The sequence below is a fragment of the Mustela putorius genome, unplaced genomic scaffold (assembly GCF_011764305.1).
Source record: "Mustela putorius furo isolate JIRA1106 unplaced genomic scaffold, ASM1176430v1.1 tig00003972_pilon_pilon_pilon, whole genome shotgun sequence".
Classification (NCBI taxonomy): domain Eukaryota; kingdom Metazoa; phylum Chordata; class Mammalia; order Carnivora; family Mustelidae; genus Mustela; species Mustela putorius.
Window position 1 is genome coordinate 20,222,971 of NW_025422115.1, and position 23,244 is coordinate 20,246,214.

General features: G+C 35.6%; 1 protein-coding gene across 9 annotated transcripts in view; it reads left to right on the forward strand.

The window, feature by feature from the left end:
- Positions 1-23,244, forward strand: part of MYO9A (myosin IXA) — a 283,468-nt gene that overhangs the window by 185,782 nt on the left and 74,442 nt on the right. For all 9 annotated transcript variants that reach the window (XM_045070457.1, XM_045070456.1, XM_045070459.1 and 6 more), the window contains 6 exons: positions 43-155; positions 5,495-5,637; positions 8,226-8,449; positions 8,961-9,077; positions 10,777-10,965; positions 12,343-12,390. In XM_045070457.1, coding sequence (XP_044926392.1) covers positions 43-155; positions 5,495-5,637; positions 8,226-8,449; positions 8,961-9,077; positions 10,777-10,965; positions 12,343-12,390 — 834 coding nt within the window. The remainder of the gene's footprint in view (positions 1-42; positions 156-5,494; positions 5,638-8,225; positions 8,450-8,960; positions 9,078-10,776; positions 10,966-12,342; positions 12,391-23,244) is intronic.

A 23,244-nucleotide genomic window follows, 5' to 3' on the forward strand; every position in this document is an offset into this window, starting at 1 on the left:
GTTACTTGGCTTTAAAGTCTTTCATATATGTAATTATTACAGACGTCACAGCGATTTTCTTCAGTTGATGAAGAAGCAAAGCTTCATAAGACTATGTCTCAAGGAGAGATTACAAAATTGGCAGTGAGGCAGAAAGCTTCAGATTCGGATATAAGGTATCATTTTAAATTCATTTTTCAACAAATATTAAGTGCCTACTATATGACAGGCACATGATAATTCAGATTTACATGATGAGCTTTATCTTTCTATGTATTTAGCAGTGTGATTTGGGTAAAGTCTTTAAATCCTTATATCACCTGTGGTTTTTTTGTTGTAAAAGAATGGAGATTGAATCAGCTGAGAGTGAAAATATTTCCCAGCTTTGGATTTGTTTTCTGTTCTGAGTTAAATGTTTTACAAATGGAACTGGAAAAAAGACGTTCAGGAAATAATTGTTCCCTTTAAGAGAGTATATGGAGTTATTATTTGTCAGGTAAATATCTGTGTCTGTTATATTTGTGTTGTATAAGGCAGTTGAACCCTCACTGAACACTCGAAGATGACGCTGAAATCTTTCTGGTCCTATTAAAGGCCATTTCCTCAATATCTGTAGAGGCATAATCCATGATCATGCAAATCCAGACCAGATTATGCTAGAGATCAACTTGTGGGAGAAAGATACACCGTAGCACAATAGATAAATGTCTGGAGATAGCAGACTAAATATATGAATTTAATTTCTACTTCTTCCTCCAGAATTGCTAAAATGACAAAACTTATGTAGGACAAACAACAACAAACAGACAACTGGAGACAACTGTAATAAAACTGTGGACTCCAAAAAGTAAATAGACAAATTTTAAATGTCTTAATAGGTAGAAGAAAGCTGAATCCTAAACCAACTGGGTAAACCTGAGTAAGAAACATCTGGCTGACTGATCTTCCCCAATCCTAGCAGAAACGTAGAGATTAAGTCTCTGGAAAGGATAAAATAGAAGATCTCTGTTCTTGGAGGTTCTCTGATACATTCGAGGATTTGGGTACATATTTGAATTAAGGAGATTTATTTAATGTTTACATACTGAATGTTAAGATTTCCCTAATTTTTTCTTCCACTCAGTTTCCACATTTCATGTTTCCCTAGGCAGTTGGTTCAAAAAGTCTTTGGGACTTTTGTACAACTTCCAAGGGAAGACCTAGAGATATTTGTATCAAGGGTTCTCCCTACAAAATGGACTAGCCAGAAAATCATACAGGGAAAACGAGTTTGGAAGCTCCACCAATGCATACTTGAATTTCCAAACAGTGTTTTGTTTTGTTTTTTAACCCTGTTTTTACCACATATGAAGAAACACCTTACAAAAGAAACTAAAACTAATGGATATATTAAAACTTGGAAGAAATGAACTATGCAGGGGAAAGAAAACTTCCAGACAGACAAGTGAAACTAATCAACAGACCTTCTGCATAAATAAATATAACTGCATGAAAGAAAAACATTCATTATAAAAAGAGTCTTAATTAAAAGTATGATAGCATGAAGAAACAACTACAATAGTTGAAAAGAAAGTTGAGGACATACCTTAGAAGGTTGAGCAAAAAGATAAAGAGATGGAAGAGACAAGAAAAGATATGAAAATTGATTTAGGTAGTATAGACATTTAATAATATTTGATCTTCCCATCCATGAGCATGGAATGTCTTTGTGTCATCTTCAGTTTTTTTTTTTTTTCATAAGTTCTTTTTATAGTTTCAGAATAGAATATAGTTTTTTTCACCTCTTTGATTAAGTTTATTCCTAGGTAGCTTATTGTTTTAGTGCAACTGGAAATGGGATTGATTCCTTAATTTCTCTTTCTGCTGCTTCATTACTGGTATATAGAAATGCAACAGATTTCTGTGCATCTCATATCTTTTGACTTCACTGAATTTTTTAGTTCTCTCTGAGATAAGGTACTTGCAAATTACATATCTGATGAAGAGTTAGTATCTAAAATATATAAAGAACTTATAAAACTCAACACTCAAAAAATGAATAATCCAGTTGAAAAATGGGCAGGAGACATGAATAGACATTTTTCCAAAGAAGATATACAGATGGCCAACAGATACATGAAAAGATACTCAGCATCACTCATCACAGGGAAATATAAATCAAGCTACAGTGAGATATCTTAACACCTGTCAGAAAGGCTAAAATCAACAACATAGGAAGCAACAAGGATTGCTGAGAATGTGGAGAAGGGGGAACTCTCTTAACACTGTTAGTGAAAATGGAGACTGGTGGAACTACTCTGGAAAACAGTATCAAAAAAGTTAAAAATAGAACTACCCTGCAACCCAGCATTTGCACTACTGGGTATTTACCCAAAGGTTACTAAAATATTGATTTGAAGGGATACATACACCCTGATGTTTACAGTAGCATTATCTATAATAGCCAAATTATGGAAACAGCCTAAGTGTCCATAGACTGACAAATGGATAAAGAAGATGTGGTATGTATGTATGTGTTTGTGTTTACAGTGGAATATTACTCAGCCATCAAAAAAGAATGAAATCCTGCCATTTGCAATGACATGGATGGAGCTAGAAGATACTATGCTAATAAGCAAAATGAGTCCAAGAAAAACAAATGTGACTCATATATTGAATTTAAGAAAGAGAACAAATGAGCAAAGGGGAGAAAGAGAGGAAGAGAGACAAACTAAGAAACAGACTCTTAATTATAGAAAACTGTTGGGTCGCAGAGGGGAGGTAGGTAGGGGATCGTTGAAATAGGTGGTGGGGATGAAGGAGTGCACTTATGATGAGCAACAGGTGTTGTATGGAAGTGTTGAATCACCATATTGTTCACCTGAAACTAATATTACACTGTATGTTAACTGGAATTTAAATACAAAAAGATAAGAGTAGCACTTCAGGAGATCCAGTGAGCCACTAATGGGAGATCCAGAAAGAACAAAGAAAACAAGGAGGACAGATCATTAATAAGGTAATTCAAATAAGTTTTAAAGAACTGAAGGACATGAGTTTCCAGATTCAAAGGGCCCAGTGATTGCCCACTATAATGGATGGAGACAGACCCATACTAAAAGACATTTTATTATAAAACAATAGAGACAAAAGGAATTCCCATGATGATGGAAAGTTGTACAACTAGCACTGAGGGAAACCATGCCAATGGAGCAGGTTGGAAAGCTCTGGGAGAGATTTCTTAAAGAAATGGAGTACGTATTTTGTTTGAACATGTTGAAAGGAGATGCACACAACTAGGGAAACATTTCAAGGTGAATTGTACATAGATAAATGAGCAAATGTAAAGCAAAACACTTACTGACTCTAGAAAACAACAGATGATGCAGGGAACTGCATGCCTCAGTTGTGAATATTATTTGCATAATAAAAGTGACTGTAACTGTAAGAAAATACTATATATTGAGATAAATCAAATTACCATTTGATTCTTTTGGGGGTACACCTGTTTTTTTGGAGGGTGGAGAACAGTAGTCTTGGAATATGCTTAATCATTACTTGTGTTTGCAAGTATGACAGCAATGTAAGTATGGTAAATATTAAAAAGTCAGTTAAATCAATTCAACAGGCTTGCCTCCAGGGAGCAGAAAAGGAATGACAGGCATCGGGGTGGCTCAGTGGTGAAGCATCTGCCTTTGGCTCAGGTTGTGATCCCAGGGTCCTGGGATTGAGCCTCACGTTGGGCTCCCTGCTCAGCAGGAAGCCTGCTTCTTCCTCTCCCACTCTCCCCTGCTTGTGTTCTCTCCCTCTCTTGCTGTGTCTCTCTCTGTGAAATAAACAAAATCTTAAAAAAAATAAAAGAAAAGGAATGAGAATGGCAGAACGATGCTGTCATTTGTAGTAACCTTTGTAGAATAACTTTTCTTTTTTTTTTTTTAAGATTTTATTTATTTATTTGACAGAGAGAAATCACAAGTAGATGGAGAGGCAGGCAGAGAGAGAGAGAGAGAGAGGGAAGCAGACTCCCTGCTGAGCAGAGAGCCCGATGCGGGACTCGATCCCAGGACCCTGAGATCATGACCCGAGCCGAAGGCAGCGGCTTAACCCACTGAGCCACCCAGGTGCCCCTAGAATAACTTTTCTTTACACTCTTGAGATGTATAAGTGTAGTAATAGGCTTTTTAAAAAGAATGATGAAAAAAAGGATGTGGGTTTCAAATCCAGATAGACCTGATTTTAACTTCCAGCTTTATCAGCCTTCCAAGCCTCAGTTTGCTCATGGTTAAAAATAAGGATAATAAAAGCTACTTATCATAGTAGGCATGAAAATAAGGTATATCATAAAGGGATAGTACCTGGCTCCTGGTAGATGCTCATGTTTTTTTGATTGACTGAGTGCATATTCAAAGAAAAAAACAAATGGACAAATAAGCTCCTAGTATAGGGTTAGGATACATGATATATGGTCAGGTACTTGAGCTGTCATTATTATCTTAAGGTGGTTTTTTGGTTTATTTATTGGGGGAGAGTATATATAAACACTAAAAGTGAGGCCGTATAGCAAGGTAGTTAGGCATTTTCAGCTTTGTCACTCACTGTAATTTTGGGAAAGTTACCTAATGTTTAAGCTTCCAGGTATATAATGGTTATAGTAGTTTGAAAGTAAACTTGTTTTTATAAATAAATTAAGGTAGCCAATGTAAGCACTTGTGTCTGGAGCAAAATAACAACTCAAATAAATGGTGGCCTTTGTTAATAAATAATATTGGTAACCTCTAAATATAAAATAGTCACATTAAAATCGTTATAATGGTAAGTGGGAAGATTTAAAATTATATCTTCATCGTGATTACAGTGATATAAGAATGGGCATACTTAAGGATAAGGAATGGAAGGAAATTACTCCTTCCCAAAAAGGTAAACAAATACGTATTAGAGTGATAGGCTATCGGTGATGTTTTAAAAAGTATTTTCTTTGTTGTTAAGTTATTTATATGCAAAGTTCAAGCTGGAAAGAAGAAGTGAAAAGATGGCAGTTTAGGAATCAGAAAACCTGAGTTGGAATTCTAGTTTCACTGGTTTTTAGCCATTTTATTTTGGGGAATTATTTACCATCTCTGGGACTTACTATTTCTTGTATTCAAGATGAGAAAACCATCTCCCTTCCAGATTGAATTTTTTTTTTTTAAGATTTATTTATTTATTTATTTGAGAGAGAGACAGTGAGAGAGCATGAGCGAGGAGAAGGTCAGAGGGAGAAGCAGACTCCCCGTGGAGCTGGGAGCCCGATGCGGGACTCAATCCCGGGACTCCGGGATCATGACCCGAGCCAAAGGAAGTTGTCCAACCAGCTGAGCCACCCAGGCATCCCAGATTGAAATTTAAATGTGAATTTGAAGATCAAATATGATTAAACTTAAGTGTGAAGGTTAAATGAAGTAACACATATGAAGGTCTTTATATAGCTCAAAGTGATGTGCAAATATTGTCACTGCAACATACTAATTTCCATTTTTACCTTTATTTTTAAAAATAGACCTCAGAGAGCTAAGATGAGATTCTGGGCCAAAGGGAAACAAGGGGAGAAGAAGACTACCCAAGTGAAAGCTGCCACCCAGTCAGAGGTTTTGGGATTCCTTGCTGGCTCAGATACGATTCTATCTCATCAGTTTCCAGATGGTAAAAATGGACAAAGAATGGAGATTGTCTTTATAATTTGTTCACTCTTTCTTATTCCTCTAGTGTTTGCAGTGGCAATCCTGTTGGCCAGATAGTGTAATGAACCAGAGTTGAAAATCTCTCCTTAAATAAAAGATAATTATAAAATTACATTGTGTAGAAGTTCCAAGGAAGTGTGGTGCAAAATGGTGAAGCAACAACTTTAAGAATGATAGTGAATCTTCATTTAGTCTCAGTTTTCTAATGTGTAAAAATTTAGCTGTCATTCATTCACTTAACAAATACGTATTTTTATTAGAAATTAAGATAATAGCAGCTAAGTGCTTAGCATGTGCAATACTCTGTACTAAGCATGTTGTATGTATTAATTTTTCATCACAATTTTGGGGGGTTCGTATGATTATTATTCCCAGTTTATAGATGAGAAAGCTGAAGCACAGAGAAGTTATCTCCTTATACACAGTAGTTGGCAAAGCTGAGATGTGAAGTTAGGTAACCTAGCTCCAGAGGCCACATTCTTAACCACTGTGCTATATTTTAAGTACCTACTATGTATCAAGTCAGTATACTATACTGACTTTATAATTGTAGCTGTCATTTTAATTTGGGGGGCATCAATCATAACGCACTTGGACATACCCAGTAGTTAGTTCATCTATTGAGAAAACTGGCCTTTCTCAATGCTAGAATTACTAATGCTCTAAGGATTCCAGTAATTCCAGCATTAGGTGATTATGCCATTTTCCTCAACCCTTTGCACAAGCATGTATGAGAGTTTTTAATCATTATGCAAAGATGTCAGCTATCTTCAACAGTAAATCGGGTGGATAAATATCAGAGGTGGGTGTGTGGTAATGAGTGGGTGAAATACCAGTGGGTAGGTGAATAAAATAAAAAGTAGATCTAGGAAGAAAGTTATCTCTAAAGGAAAGATAGAGCAGGTCCAGTTACAATAAATAAACAAAACTTCTCATACCTAGGATAACACAAAGGGGAAAGGAGAATAAGATTAACAAGTTTCACATAGGAATGAATGAGCCAAAGCAGAGGCACCCATGTGTCAGAGAAAAAAATGGTAGACCTATAGTTAGATCCCTGTTTTTGTGTCTTTTGTGGCTTTGCATCTATGAGTTGGCAAACTGATAGGGTTAAAAATCAATAGTAAATTAAGTGAATACTACAAGTTCAGTTTGGAAATTTGGGAAATCCTTACCATTGCATTACTAAGAGGATCAATTTCCTATATCTAATCTGGTTTATAGTAATCATTCTAAGTTTTTCATTTTTCACAGTTCTATTCTCCATGGTTATTTTTAAGAAGGAAGCATAAAGCTCTTAAGTTGAAGCATGTATCATTAGTAGACTTCATTGTGTGTTGCTTCATGAGGATATATATATATAGAAAGAGAGAGATTATAGCTTCTTATTCATCTTTGGGTAGTAATTTATTAAGTTATCCCTTGTTTTTAATACTGAAACAGTGTTATAATTTCTTTAGTAACCATTATTTCTTTTATTATAATATTTACTTTGCTAAATTAAATTATTAGATACTTCTATGCCTTTGTTATATAATGGAATTAAAATCAATTGATACTAACTTGCATATATGTATATTTTGTATCTTTATAATTTTTATTCTGGTGCGATATCTGAGATTGGGCTTGTCTTCTTTCTGCCTGAGGTAGCATTTAGCATGTAGGAGGCTGCTTTTCTTCTTCATTATCAGAATTAGCTTTTAGAAGGAATGAGGACATAGCATGGACAGGTGAATATGTATGGGGAAACAAATAGCTATGTGAAATGAGAAGAGGCCAACATATTTATCAAGCCCCAGGTAGGGCTTTGGCAAGCCCAGTATAGTTCTAGATTTTGATGGGCTTACATGTATCCATTTCCCTGTTGTAAACAGAGATGATTTGTTGTGCTTTCCAGTATTACAGACTAAGATGTAATGCATTCCAGGAATTCTTTGAGAAATTTGGACAATTATTTGGGAGATGTATAAGAAAATCCTAAATACCAAAGAGACCCAGAAGTGAGCTAGTTGACTTTCCTAGCTCCCTAGACAGGTTGCCACGATAACTATAGATAATATCACTGAAGTATTTATGGCTTTAGACCCTAGTAATGAAATAATAATTATCAAATTTCACTGGCTTGCTGGATTCATATATAGTTGAATATTCATTCAAACAAATATAGTAAAGCTATGACTGGCTTAATGGTCAGCATTTAATGTGCTAGGGTGGTTACGTATATTCTTCCTTTTCTTCCTTTGGGACTGAGGTATTTGAGATGCAGGCTTCAGTTCTTTAAGATACCTCCACCCAGGTTTTCAGTGTCAGACCTTAGCCCCATGGGGGACATAATAGCATTTTCCATTGAAAAGTGGTAATTTAAGAATGCATTTTCTGTACAACTGTGCAGTCTGTATTTATTGTTTAACTGCCTGACCACAAACATTAGTTATACTTTGCTTTTTGGTTACATATTTTTCCTTCAGTGACTTACTAAAAAAGAAGAATGTGGAGAATTCAATATTTTCACTAAAAATTTTTCTTTGGATACTTTATCTTGAATTATAGAATTAGTTCAGTATCATCCGACACCTCCTTTGAGCCCAGAATTGCCTGGTAGTTGCCGGAAGGAGTTTAAAGAGAACAAAGAACCTTCTCCAAAGGCAAAGCGGAAGCGAAGTGTGAAGATCAGCAGTGTGGCTTTGGAGTCTATGCACTGGCAAAATGACTCTGTCCAGATCATAGCAAGTGTCAGTGATTTAAAAAGTATGGATGAATTTCTTCTGAAAAAGGTACACTCTGCATGCTGAGTTAGGCCCATAAGTGGCTTTGACTATGGAATACTTTTTTTTATCAGAATATGGCCCCTAGAGATCAAGTTTACATATGCTTCAGTAAGTTAGATGGTCTATTCTTCATGGAAAAGGTGTAACTAATAGGATATGCATTACTCAGACTGGAAGGGCAGGATTTAAGGTTTTATACTTTACTGTTGACTTGCATGTTACCATAATTGTCACATTATATTCCATGTGGTAAGGTGAGGCTTGTCATTGCATACTTGGAGTTTTTGCTCTGGTAACAGAATGATAGAATAATCCAGTGTTAGAAGGACCTTAGAAATCATCTGGTAGTAATAAAATGTTGACTCTCTAGTCGTGCTTTTACCTAAGTCCTGTAATAACAGGGGCTTGCACTTTCAGGACCATCAGGACCGTCATTGTTGAAGAACCAATCAGTGTCACTGTTGTATTCACCTCTTTTTAATTGATTATGTACCAAAACTCTTTTTGTGGCCCCCAGATGAATGATCTAGATAATGAAGACAGCAAGAAAGACACATTAGTGGATGTTGTATTTAAAAAAGCCTTGAAAGAATTTCGGCAGAATATCTTCAGCTTTTATTCGTCTGCCTTGGCAGTAAGTTGGAATGTGTTAGAAGATATTCACTAATTAACATATGAAAAATTTGGCTATGCTGTAGAAGATAGTATGGAGGCTGTGTTCAATGAGAGATTTCTCAAATTCCTTCTTTCTGTTTTAGGAATAGGAGGGAAAAGAATACTGACTGGTCTCAGATTAATACCTTCCTCCAGTTTCCTTGAGTTGTTTTTTTTTCCCTCTCTTAACGATGTTGAATCTTCTTATAAGGTGATAAATTCACATATTATAAAAGTGATTCTATGGCTTTCTACTATTTTGACTTCTCATAATCCTAAATGACTTTAGCTTCTAATTTTCATATGTGTGGAATTGTACATTTTTCCCCAGTGGAATTAGAGCAGTTTATGTTCACTGATTTATATATCAGTTTATTTGACTTTCAGATTTACCTTACAATTTTATATGACCTTGGTCATGTTTTAGAAAGTTTATTTTCTTGCTAAAGTAGATAATAATTAATGCTTTGCTCTCTAGAATCTATGAATTTTCATATTTTATAAAATAATTTGTATTCATTTTTCTTTGTTCAGTCTATAATTCATTGTGAAAAGAGAAATCAGGAGAACTTTCTTGTGTATCCTCTACTTTTTCTTTCTCAGTATAAGAATTTTTTTTTTTTTTTTTAAACATAAACCATGCAGTCTGAGAGAATAGGAATTTCAAGACCCTAGGAGCACTGGGTGTGGTGAAAAAATAATGAATACTGTTATGCTGAAAATAAATAAAAAATAAATTAAAAACAAACAAACAAAAGAGTAATCAAACTGGGGAAAAAAAAAAGGAATTTCAGGACCCTAATAAGAGTAGTGATGAGACTATGGCAAATGACTAATTTTGCATAGAGATAACGTTGGCCGTATTTTTCTAATACTGTGCAACTGCTTATTATGTTCATGTCTTTCTCTGCTTCATACCTGTATTTCCTAGATTAGGGACTTCAGGTTGTTGGGTACTACAATACGCTTAAGTAACATAAGAAGTGCCAAAATTATGAAATAGAGCTCAATAGTGGTTTTCTAACACTAGATCAAAAATGTTCAACTTATTTGAGGAAGTGAAGGAGAAACCAGTTCTAAACATATATAACACTTTGGGTCATGTTAAACACCCCCCCCCCTTATTTCTCTCACAAAAATTCCAGACCTTATTTAAATAAGTTAAAAGTAATCCCATGTAGTCTTTTACGAGTAGTACAGTGTTATTCAGAACATGTCATTCTTCTTTGGAAAAATAAAATAATGGTTACCTAATGTATTATTAGGCAAGGATTCAAATATTTATTCTTTCAATTTTAGAGTGGAACTATCTAAGCAAGTTTCATTTCTGAGGTGATAAGTAATTAAGTGGGATGCAAATAATCTTTATAGCTAAATATAGTTTAAAAGCCAGGCTTGTGGAGAAGTTCCCAGGATTTTCTGAAATTGTTACATTGTTTAAACTGTTAGGTATTTTGCTAGAATTTAATAGTTTTTATTCTGCAGACATTCATTCCACAGTAGAGAGGGCATTTACAGATAAAATGTGACCATTTACAGATACAGTGTGACCTCATGGGCTCGCCCATTAGAAAGGGTCCTAGTCTTTGTTCTTAACACTACCCAATACAAGTTGAATCAATCTTCTGTGTTTAGATAAATTCTTTATACCTTACATGTCTTCTCTTATTGCTTATTAGGTAGATGATGGGAAAAGCATACGATATAAAGACCTCTACGCACTATTTGAACAGATTCTGGAAAAGACCATGAGGCTTGAGCAGCGTGATTGGAGTGAATCTCCAGTCAGAGTTTGGGTCAACACTTTTAAAGTGTTTTTGGATGAATATATGAATGAATTCAAAACTTTGGATTGTATACCCACAAAGGTAAATATGATATGTTTGATTTTTAAAAGGATTCAGTTAAGAATTCATTTTAAGAGTCTTTCTTAAAAGTTTATCAGACCATATTATCTAAACCTTCTGCAATTAATATATTCTTTGCTGAGTTAAAATATAACATTGTGTCCTCAGCATTATACCCTCCACTTTGATAGAGGTCACTACATGAATTTCCTTTTGAAAAACTGTGGTTAAAGATGTAATTCATTGGGCACCTAGGAGTGGCTCTGCGTTAAAGCCTCTGCCTTTGGCTCTGGTCATGATCCCAGGGTCCTGGGATCGAGCCCTGCAATGGGCTCTCTGCTCAGCTGGGAGCTTGTTTCCCCCTCTCTCTGCCTGCCTCTCTGCCTACTTGTGATCTCTACCTGTCAAATAAATGAATAAAATCTTTAAAAAAAAAAAAAAAGATGTAATTCATTATATCTTTTGATGGCCTTTTTGTAAGGAAACACAAATTTTATTTCTTCTTGAATTAGGTTTTAGGAAAATGTGTGTTTTTTGAAATCTGTATAACAGTAATAACAACATTTACTTATTGAGTACCAGAAATTATACTATGTGTTGGATATTTTAGTTAATTCTTGCTTCAGCCCTATTAAATAACTTATGAAATCCATATTACAGAAGACAAAGTTCTGTGTTATATGTTTTCTTTCAGTACTCCAGTTGAAATAATTAGGTATTTAATTATTAGGTATCAGGAATACTATTTTTATTGATTAGGTCCTGTTTTATTTTCAGTTATTTTAATTTATATGTGTTTAAATTTATAAGCCATTTCAACTCACTTTTGAAATAGCCAGATATAAATTAATCCTTGAAAGTTCTTGTGTTCTAGGTCTAGGTTATACAGAAGATTTTTTTAGTAGGCATATATTGCCTTTGTTTATAATCTTAAAGGTTAAGTTTGGATTGTCCTATACTGTGGTTATTAGGAAATGTCATGTATAAAAGAGCCTTCTGTGTCCCATATGATACCTTTGTATATTTAGCTCTGGGATGGAGAGTATTTTAGAGCTAAAATATGGAAAGTCCAGGCTTAAAAGTTAATAATCATTTAGTTAATGACTAAAATAAAATAATCATTTAAATTAATATGGAATGGCTTCTGAACAGAAATGATGTTTTAAAAAGGTAAGAATCCCTAAAGTATCCTTTTATTCTATCACTTTTATGGGTACTATGTTTCACTGAATTCAAAAATTTTCTTATATTTGCTTGCCAGCACTGCACATTTTCTTCTGAACAATAAAAAACTGTTTATACTATTACCTGTTGAGCAAAAATCTAAGCATTCACAAAGAAGTAAGAAAGTATGTTTGTCTTTGCTATATCACAGTTTCTGTATTTCTCTCCCATCAGGTACCAAAAACAGAAAGAAAGAAAAGAAGGAAAAAAGAAACTGATTTAGTAAGTTATAATCCATTTCTTATGTTAGGGTGAAGTAATTTTTAGCAGTGTGAAGTATATTTTAAAATATTTCTGTGGATATATTTAAGGAATATTTATCAGATGCCCAAGGGTTTATCATTTATGTCTTTACAAAAATTTGCAGTGGCAGAAATATCTTGAATTCTGTCACTTGTTATCAGTGGTGGTTTCCTAAAATGGTAGAGACATGAAAATGTTTACTCATAAAAGATACAAATATCTCTTTTCAGACATAGGAGCTTTTTAACTTTCCCTCCTTTCTTTAAAAAAAAAAAATTAAGACTAAGATTTTACAAATATAACTACTTCTAATTCAAAAGACATTCCAGAATATTATGCCATGTTCTTATCTGTTGTATTATGTATCTTTATTGTGTATTTTACAATAATCTCTGTAATTACGAAGATGACTTACTCCCTAGAGAAGCTCATAATTTACCAGTGAAGGTAGGCATTTTAAAAAGTCATTAGAATAAAATAGCACAAAGTCTGTTGAATTATGGAAAGGGAAAATGAAGGAAAGTTTTACAAAAGAAAATACATTTTTGCTCATTCTTGACAAAGGAGGAGTAGCTTGGAAAGATAGTATCTAGCCAAGGGGGAAAAGTATAGTAGTCGCCCTTCTCCACCATTTTACTTAACTGCACTTTTACTTAACCTGTGGTCAGTCTGGAAGCACATGATCCTCCTTCTACATCAGCCTTTTCTGCTTCATTTTGCTCCTTTATGTTAGGGAGATGGCTTCTTTCCTTAAACTTCATGAACAACCTGTGCTAGTGTCAAACTTTTCTTCTGCAGTTTCCTCACCTCTCTCAGCCTTCATAAAATTGGAGAGAGTTAGGGCCATATTCTGGATTAGGTTTTGGCTTAAGGGAATGTTATGACTGGTCTGATCTTCTGTCCAGACAACTGAAACTTTCTCTGTAACAGCAATAAAGCTGTTTCACTGTTTTATCATCTACTTGTTCACTGGAATAGTGCTTTTAGATTCCTTCAATTTTTCCTTTGTATTCACAGCTTAGCTAACTGTTTGATGCAGAAGGCCTAGCTTTCAGCCTCTCTCGGCTTTTGACATGCCTTCCTGACCAAACTTAATCATTTCTGGCTTTTGATTTAAAGCAAGAGACATGTTAAAAAAATTAAGTGAGAGGCATGTGAGTCTTTCTTTCATGTAAACGCTTAGGGCTATTAATTAGCCAGTTTCCATATTACTATATTTCAGGAAACAGGGAAGCCTGACGAGTGGGAGAGAAACAGGAGACAGACTGGTCTTCTGAGTAGTCAGGACACACCCATTTATTGATTGCCTTTGCTCTCTTAGATGGGTGCAATTTATGATGCCCCGAAACAATTAAAATAGTAACATCAGAGATCACTAATTCCGATCACCCTAAGAAGTATAGTAATAATGAAAACCTTGAAATATTGTGAGAGTTACTGAAATGTGACACAGAGACACAAAGTGAGCAAATGCTGTTGGAAAAATGGTGCTGACAGACTTGGTCATTTCAGAGTTCCACACACCTGTGAACTGCAGTATAGCAGAGTGCAACAAAAGGACATAGGCTTGTATCTAAGCCCTTAGCCTTGTTTACTTTTGTTCTCTGAAGTAGGATTTTCCAATTGAGTTACCTTAGACAGCTTAGTCTCTGAGTTTCAATGTACTCATGTATAAAATAGGAATAATACCACCCACCACCGAGGATTTTTATGACGGTTAAATGAGATGATACATATCCTAAGGAAAGGGTAGTGTTTGGGTGCTTTATATACTTTAAGTCTTGAAAGAATAGTCTTTTTCATGTCTGTGCAGAAAAGAACAATACCTCAAGATAAGAATGAGCAAAGCATCTGACATATATAAAAGGACGGTAAGGACAATTCATTTATTCAACAGCTATTTTATTTCAGGGACTATGATAAATCATAGAAATATTAGGAAATATACAAATAAATGTTTACACTTGTTAGGCAAATTAAAATGAAAGAGCAGTGATTTCCTATTTTGCTCATCAGTGGGCAAAACTGAAAATGAATTAGTTACCTAATTTAGAAGGATATATAAATATAGATTTTTCTCAATATTGTGAATTGGCTCATTTGTATAACCTTCTTGGAGAAGGTACTTTAACAATCATGCATTTTTAAGTTTTAGAAATATTTAAAAACAAAACCAAAATATGTTGACCTAGCAATTCTACATCTAGGAATTTTTCCAGTAGATATATCACACTCGTTCATGCTGCAATGTATAAGGCTTTTTAATTGAAGAGGAGTTTGTAATGGCGAGATGCTGAAAACAACCTAAATTTACAAGGAAATGGTTAAATAAGCTAGATTACACTCATGAAATAGGATGCTGCTTTTAACACTAAAGTAAAAGAAGCCATTCTCCAAGATGTTTTGTTAAGGAGCTAATCACTATATAGAAAGCTACTATTTGTAAATTTTTAAAAAATAAAAAGCATTTTTATATCTGTACTCATACACACAAAATATCTCAGATACAAAAAACTAGTATCAATGATTATTTTCTATAAACAGGAACTAGACAGAATCCAGAGGTAAGGAAAACTTTATCTTTTGTTGATTCTGTTTTGTACATTTTTTTTAAGATAATTTTTAAAGCAATACTGTATTTTTATTGTAGAGATGCGACAACCTCTCAGATAGCAAATCAAACATTTCTAATATTAGGTGAATGGATATTGTGGTTTGGAATAAGAACTTCAGTGGCAGCAGTGGACGTTGTATATCCCAAACAACTTAGAAGGGGAGATACTGTAAAACACAGCATCAGAGGGCTGGACTGGTGATAGGAGGTGAAACCCTCCTGCCAAAGGTGCAAGTGAAGCATTTGGGAAAAAATATAAGAGCTGTGGTTTTTTGTTTGTTTGTTTGTTTGTTTTTGTGGGGTTTTTTTTTTTGTTTTTTGTGTGGGTTTTTTGGTAAGAGCTGTTTTGTACTTGTTGATCCATTCAGAATAAAATAACTTTAAATAAAAACAACTTTAATATTAGAGTTCTAGGAAAAGAAAATAATGTGCATGTGTGTGATTTACAATTTTATGAATAGAGGAATATCTGTGAGGTAAAATGTTAGTATCTGGGAATAATTGAGGCATCACAGAACAAGGCCATATTATGAAACTGGGATGAACTGTGCGTTGATTTTTTTTTTTTTTAGTTAGTTGGTTATTTGATTAATTTGTTAAGACAAAAAGGACCACTAACACTCCACTACCAAGCACTTTATATAACTTTTTCTTTTAAAGATGTATTTATTTATTTGAGAAAGAGAGACTGCATGCATGCCCCGTTGTGAGAGATGGGGGAGGGCCTGAGGGAAAGGAGAGACAGAATCTCAAGCAGACTCTGCATTTAACGCAGAACCTGATGTGGGGCTTTATCTCATGACCCTAAGGTCATGATCTGAGCCAAAACCAAGAATTAGATGCTTAACTGACTGAGCCACCCAGGCGCCCCTATTTAACTTTTAAATTTGAGGCATAATTGACATGAAACATTACTTTCAGGTATACAGCATGATCATTTAGTATTTGTATATGTTGTGAAATGATCACAATAAGTTGAGTTAACATCTATCACTATAGATAGTTATAAAAAATTATTTTCATTTGATAAGGACTTTTAAGATCTACTCTCTTAGCAATTTTCAAATATGTGATACGGTATTATTAACTATAGCCACCATATTCTATATTTTATCCTCCTGACTTTTTTTTCATTTCATTTTATTTTATTTTATTTTGTTTCTTTTCAGTGTTCTGAAATTCCTTGTTTATGCACCACACCTAGTGCTCCAGGCAATATGTGCCTTCCATAATAACCCACCACCAGGCTCACCCAACCCCCACCCCTCTCCCCTCCAGAACCCTCAGTTTGTTTCTCAGAGTCCACAGTCTCTCATGGTTTGTCTTCCCCTCCGATTTCCCCCAACTCATTTCTCTCCATCTCCCAGTGTCCTCTGTGTTATTCCTTATGCTCCACAAGTAAGTGAAACCATATAATAATTGAAACTCTCCACTTGACTTATTTCACTCAGCATGATCTCTTTTAGTCCCGTCCATGTTGATACAAAAGTTGGGTATTCATCCTTTCTGATGGAGGCATAATACTCCATTGTATATATGGACCATATCTTCTTTATCCATTCATCCATTGAAGGGCATTCTTTCCACAGTTTGGCAACTCTGGCCATTGCTGCTATGAACATGGGGATACAGATGGCCCTTCTTTTCACTACATCTGTATCTTTGGGTTAAATACCCACTGGTACAATTGCAGGGTCATAGGGTAGCTCTGTTTTTAATTTCTTAAGGAATCTCCATACTGTTTTCCAAAGTGGCTACACCAACTTGCATTCCCACCAACAGTGTAAGAGGGTTCCCCTTTCTCCACATCCTCTCCAACACATGTTGTTTACTGTCTTGTTAATTTTGGCTATTTTAACTGGTGTAAGATGGTATCTCAATGTGTTGAGTTTTTTTAAAAGATTTTATTTATTTATTTGACAGAGATCACAAGTAGGCTGAGAGGCAGGCAGAGAGAGAGGGGGAAGCAGGCTCCCTGCTGAGCAGAGAGCCTGATGTGGGGCTTGATTCCAGGACCCTGGGATCATGACCTGAGCCAAAGGCAGAGGCTTCAACTCATTGAGCCACCCAGGTGCCCCTCAATGTGGTTTTGATTTGAATCTCCCTGATTGCTAATGGTGATGAACATTTTTTCATGGGTCTGTTAGCCATTTGTATGTCTTCTTTGGAGAAGTATCTGTCATGTCTTCTGCCCATTCTTTGACATGATTATCTATTTTGTGTATACAGAGTTGTCGAGTTCTTTATAGATCTTGAATATCAGCCCTTTGTCTGTAGTGTCGTTTGTGAATATCTTCTCCCATTCTGGGGTTGCCTCTCTGTTTTGTTGACTGTTTCCTTTGCTGTGCAGAAGCTTTTGATCTTGATAAAGTCCCAAAGTTCATTTTTGCTTTTGTTTCCTTTGCTTCTGGAGATACATTTTGAAAGAAGTTGCTGTGGCCAATGTCAAAGAGATTACTGCCTATGTTCTCCTTTAGGATTTTGATAGATTCCTGCCTCATGTTGAGGTCTTTTATCCATTTCGAGTTTATCTTTGTGTATGGTGTAAGATAATCGTTGAGTTTCATTCTTCTACACATAGAGCTGTCCAATTTTCCCAGCACCATTTATTGAAGAGACTTTTTCCCACTGTATATTTTTTCCTGCTTTGTCAAAGATTATTTGACTACAGAGTTGAGGGTCCATATCTGGGCTCTCTACTCTCTGTTCCCCTGGTCTATGTGTCTGTTTTTGTGCCAGTACCATGCTGTCTTGGTGATCACAGCTTTGTAGTAAAGCTTGAAATCAGGCAACGTGATGCCCCCAGTTTGGGGGGGTTTGTTTGTTTGTTTGTTTGTTTGTTTTTTCAAAACTTCCTTAGCAATTTGGGGTCTCTTCCAGTTCCAAACAAGTTTTAGGATTGTTTGTTCCAGTTCTTTTAAAAATGCCAGTGGAATTTTGCTCGGGATGGCATTGAAAGTATAGATTGCTCTAGGCAGTATAGACATTTTAACAATGTTTATTCTTCCAATCCATGAGCATGGAATGCTTTTCCATCTTTTTGTGTCTTCTTCAATTTCTTTAATGAGTGTTTCGTAGTTCTTCGAGTACAGATCCTTTACCTCTTTGGTTAGGTTTATTCCCAGATATCTTACGGTTCTTGGTGCTATAGTAAATGGAATTAATTCTCTCATTTCCCTTTTCTGTATTTTCATTGTTAGTGTATAAGAAAGCAACTGATTTCTGTACATTGATTTTGTATCCTGCCACCTTACTGAATTGCTGTATGAATTCTAGTAGTTTGGGGGTGGACTCTTTTGGGTTTTCTGTATAAAGTATCATGTCATCTGCAAAGAGAGTGAGTTTGATGTCTTCATTGCCAATTTGAATACATTTTATTTCTTTTTTGTTGTCTGATTGCTCTTGCTAGGACTTCTAGTACTATGTTGAACAACAGTGGTGAGAGTGGACATCCTTGTCATATTCCTGATCTCAAAGGGAAGGCTGTCAGCTTTTCCTCATTGAGGATGATAATTGCTGTGGGTTTTTCATAGATTTTATAAAGTTGAGGAATGTCCTCTCTATCCCTATATATTAATCGTTTTAATCAGGAACAGATGCTGTATCCTGTCAAATGCTTTTTCTGCATTAATTGAGAATTAATTGATTTGTTCTGTCACATTGATTGATTTGCAAATGTTGAACCACCCTTGCATCCCATAGATAAATCCCACCTGGTAATGGTGGATAATCTTTTTAATGTACTCTTGGATCCTATTAGCGTAGGATCTTGTTGAGAATCTTAGCATCCAAATTCATCAGGGATAGTGGTCTGAAATTCTGCTTTTTGGTGGGGTCTTTGCCTGGTTTGGGGATCAGGGTAATACTGGCTTCATAAAAAGAGTCTGGAAGTTTTCTTTATGCTTCAATTTTTGAAACCGCTTCAGGAGAATAGGTATTATTTCTTCTTTGAAAGTTTCGTAGAATTCCCTAGGGAATCCATCAGGTCCTGGGCTCTTGTTTTTTGGGAGGTTTTTGATCCCTGCTTCAATCTTGTTACTAGATATTGGTCTATTCCGGTTGTCAATTTCTTCCTGATTCAGCTTTGAAAGTTTATAGGTTTCTACGAATGCATCCATTTCATCTAGGTTGCTTAACTTATTGGCATATAACTGTTGATAATAATTTCTGATGACTGTTTCTGTTTCCTTGGTGTTAGTCCTGACCTCTCCTTTTTCATTCATAATTTTATTAATTTGGGTCCTCTCTCTTTTCTTTTGGGTTAGTTTGGCCAATGGTTTATCAATTTTATTGATTCTTTGAAAAAACCAGCTTCTAGTTTCGTTGATGTGTTCTATTGTATCTCTAGTTTTTATCTCATTGATCTCTGCTCTAATCTTGATTATTTCCCTTCTTGTGTGCGGGGTTGGCTTAATTTGTTGTTGATTCTCCAGTTCTTTGGGGTATAAAGAGAGCTAGTGTATTCTTGATTTTTCAGTTTTTTTGAGGGAGGCTTGGATAGCAATTTATTTCCCCCTTAGGACTGCCTTTGCTGTATCGTATAGGTTTTGGACCAAAGTGTCTTCATTCTCATTGGTTTCCATGAATTGTTTTAAGTTCTTCTTTGATTTCCTGGTTGATCCAAACATTCTTAAGCAGGGTGGTCATTAGCTTCCACGTGTTTGGATTCCTTCCAAACTTTTTCCTGTGGTTGAGTTCCAGTTTCAAAGCATTGTGGTCTGAGAATACGCAGGGAATAATTTCAAACAAGGACTTCACAGGCAACATGATGTCAATAAAAATGTATCTTTTAATAATCATTCTCAACGTGAATGGCCTAAATACTCCCATAAAACCGCACAGGGTTGCAGATTGGATAAAACGACAGGACCCGTCCATATGTCGTCTACAGAAGACACATTTTGAACCTAAGGATACATCCAGACTGAAACCGAAGGGATGAAAAGCATATTTCATGCCAGTGGTCCTCAAAAGAAAGCTGAGGTAGTGATTCTTTTATCAGAGAAATTAGATTTTAAACTAAAGACTGTAGTCAGAGTACAGAAGGACACTACATCACTCTTAAAGTGTCTGTCCACCCAGAAGATCTAACAGTTGTACATATTTATGCCCCCAATACGTGAGCAGCCATCTACATAAGAGAACTGTTAATCAAGATAAAGAGTCATATTGATATGAATACATTAACAGTCACTGTCAGTAATAGACATGCCACTGTCAGTAATAGACAGATCATCCAAGCAGAAAATCAATAAAGGAGCAAGAGTATTGAATGACACATTGGACCAGATGGACCTCATAAATACATGCAGAACATTCCACCCTAAAACAACAGAACACTCATTCTTCTCAAGCACACATGGGACTTTCTCCAGAATAGACCACATACTGGGTCACAAATCAGGGCTCAACCGATACTGACATAATTATTTTATAACTGAAAGTTTGTGCAACCTTCCCTACTATATATACATATATTTTAAAGATTTTATTTATTTATTTGACCAAGAGAGATCACAAATAGGCAGAGAGGCAGGCAGAGAAAGCGGGGGGAAAACAGGCTCCCTTCTGAGCAGAGAGCCCAAAGCAGGGCTCGATCCCAGGACCCTGAGATGACCTGAGCTGAAGGCAGAGGCTTAACCCACTGAACCACCCAGGCACTTGTAGTATATTTTAATGACAGGCAGTGTTGCCAGTATTCATCAATACTATTCTTGGTCTGGTTCTCTTTTGCCAGCATAATCTCTTAAATTTTTAACTAGTTTTTATTTTTAATTCAGGAATTCATATAAACATAATGATATTCATTGTAAAGTAAACCTCTTTTCCCAGCCCTTCTTCCTAGAGATAACGACTGCAACCAGTTGTTTTTTTTTATTTTAATTCCAGAAATAACCGGCGCCTTTAAAGCGTTTAAGTGTATATATATTCTCCTTCCTTTCTTAGGATATTCTGAGTGGAATTGTTTTTTTATTTTGTTTATGGTTGACTTTCTATAGAAATGTAAATTTGTCCATTGATTTTTTTATGTTTGAGGTTTTTATCTTTCTTAGACAAATAATTATATTATTATTACAATTCTTTTACTTTTCCCATGCCTTTCACTCTTACATTTATTGTTTGATTTGTTTCCATTAAAAATAGTAATCATCTGGAATCTATTTTAGTCTCAAGTAAGAAATGGATCAAAGTTTGATTTATTTTTAAAAGCATGTCTATTGTCTGAACACTGTTGATGGATACATTTCTTTTTCACTGAAATACTGCTTTTATAATATACTTGATTCCACATGTATTTGGATTTAACTTTGAATTTCCTATTTTTATTCATTGATCTATATATACATCAAATCTCTTAAATTACTTTTTGTTTTATCACATACATGTACATGTATACCGCCGTAAACACATGACTCTAAAAAGTCTTGAAGGCTGTTCTTTTTGTGTACTTAAGTTTATATTTTAGTTCCAATTAGTTAACATACAGTATTACATTAGTTTCAGGTGTACAATATAGTGGTTCAGCACCCATACAATACCATGTGCTCATCACCATGCACTTTTTCATCCCTTTCACCTATTTAGTCCAACTGCCACCACCTTCTCCTCCAGTAACCACCAGTTTGTTCTCCATAGTTAGGAGTCTTTTTTTTGTTGTTTTCCTCTTCCTCTTTGTTTTTCCTTTGCTCATTTGTTTTATCTTAAATTCAGCACGTGGGTGAAATCATACGATATTTGTCTTACTCTGACTACCTATTTTACTTGGCATAATACCCTGTAGCTTCTTCCATATTGCAAATGGCAACATTTCATTCTTTTTTGTGGCTGAGTAAAAACTATATCTTCTTTACCTGTTCATCAGTGGATGGACATTTGGGCTCTTTTCATAATTTGGCTGTTGGTTGATTCCTATAACATCAGTGTGCATGTATCCTTATGGATTATTATTTTTGCAGTTGCTGGATCACTGGGTAGCTCTATTTTTAACTTTTTGAGAAACCTCCATACTGTTTTCCAGAGATTGCACCAGTTTCCATTGTCACCAACAGTACAAGAGGGTTCCCCTCTCTGTGCATTCTTGCCAACATCTCTTATTTCCTGCATTGTTCATTTTAGCCATTCTTAACAGGTGTGAGGTAATATCTCCTTGTAGTTTTGATTTCTATTTCCCTGATGATCGGTGGTGATGAGTGCCTTTTCATGTGTCTGTTAGCCATCTACATGTCTTCTTTGGAAAAATATCTATTTATATCTTCTACCCGCTTTTTAACCGGAGTATTTGTTTTTCAGGTGTTCAGTTTTAGTAATTTCTTTATGTATTTTCAACACTAATCTTTTTTTTTTTTTTAAGATTTTATTTATTTATTTATTTGACAGACAGAGATCACAAGTAGGCAGAGAGGCAGGCAGAGAGAGAGAGGAGGAAGCAGGCTCTCTGCCGAGTAGAGAGCCAGATGCGGGGCCCGATCCCAGGACCCTGAGATCATGACCTGGGCTGAAAGCAGAGGCTCAACCCACTGAGCCACCCAAGCCCCCCAGGTCTCAATCTCTTGGTCTGCATCTCAGCCAGCAGGGACGGGGAAAAGGCAACAGAGCCCATAACTCTAGCCATAAACTACAAATGGCACACACCACTTATATTCACGTTTCATTGTCCAGAACCACTCATGTGGCTGTTCATAGATGCTAAAGAAGCTGTAACATGTAAACTTTAGATAGTCATGTGCCTAGCTAGAGCTTTGCAACTCTGTATTAAAATAAATTCTATCTAATGGATATTGTTAGCATTCTTTTCTACAAGCAAGTACTTAATTCTAGTTCCTAACAGATGGTAAGCATCTATAAATATTTAATTGAATGAATGAATGCATGAGTGATTGGAAAGTGCTGCATGGTCCCCCCTGCTCTTTTTTTTTTTTTTTTTAAATTTTTATTTATTTATTTGAGAGAGAGACAGTGAGAGAGAGCATGAGCGAGGAGAAGGTCAGAGAGAGAAGCAGACTCCCCGTGGAGCTGGGAGCCCGATGCGGGACTCGATCCCGGGACTCCAGGATCATGACCTGAGCCGAAGGCAGTCGTCCAACCAACTGAGCCACCCAGGCGTCCCAGGTCCCCCCTGCTCTTGTCCAGCATTATTTCTCACTATTCTCTGCTTGTCTTCTCACTGACCTAGACCAGTTCTTCTTGTTTCATTTTCATTTCTTTCCCATTCCTCTCCC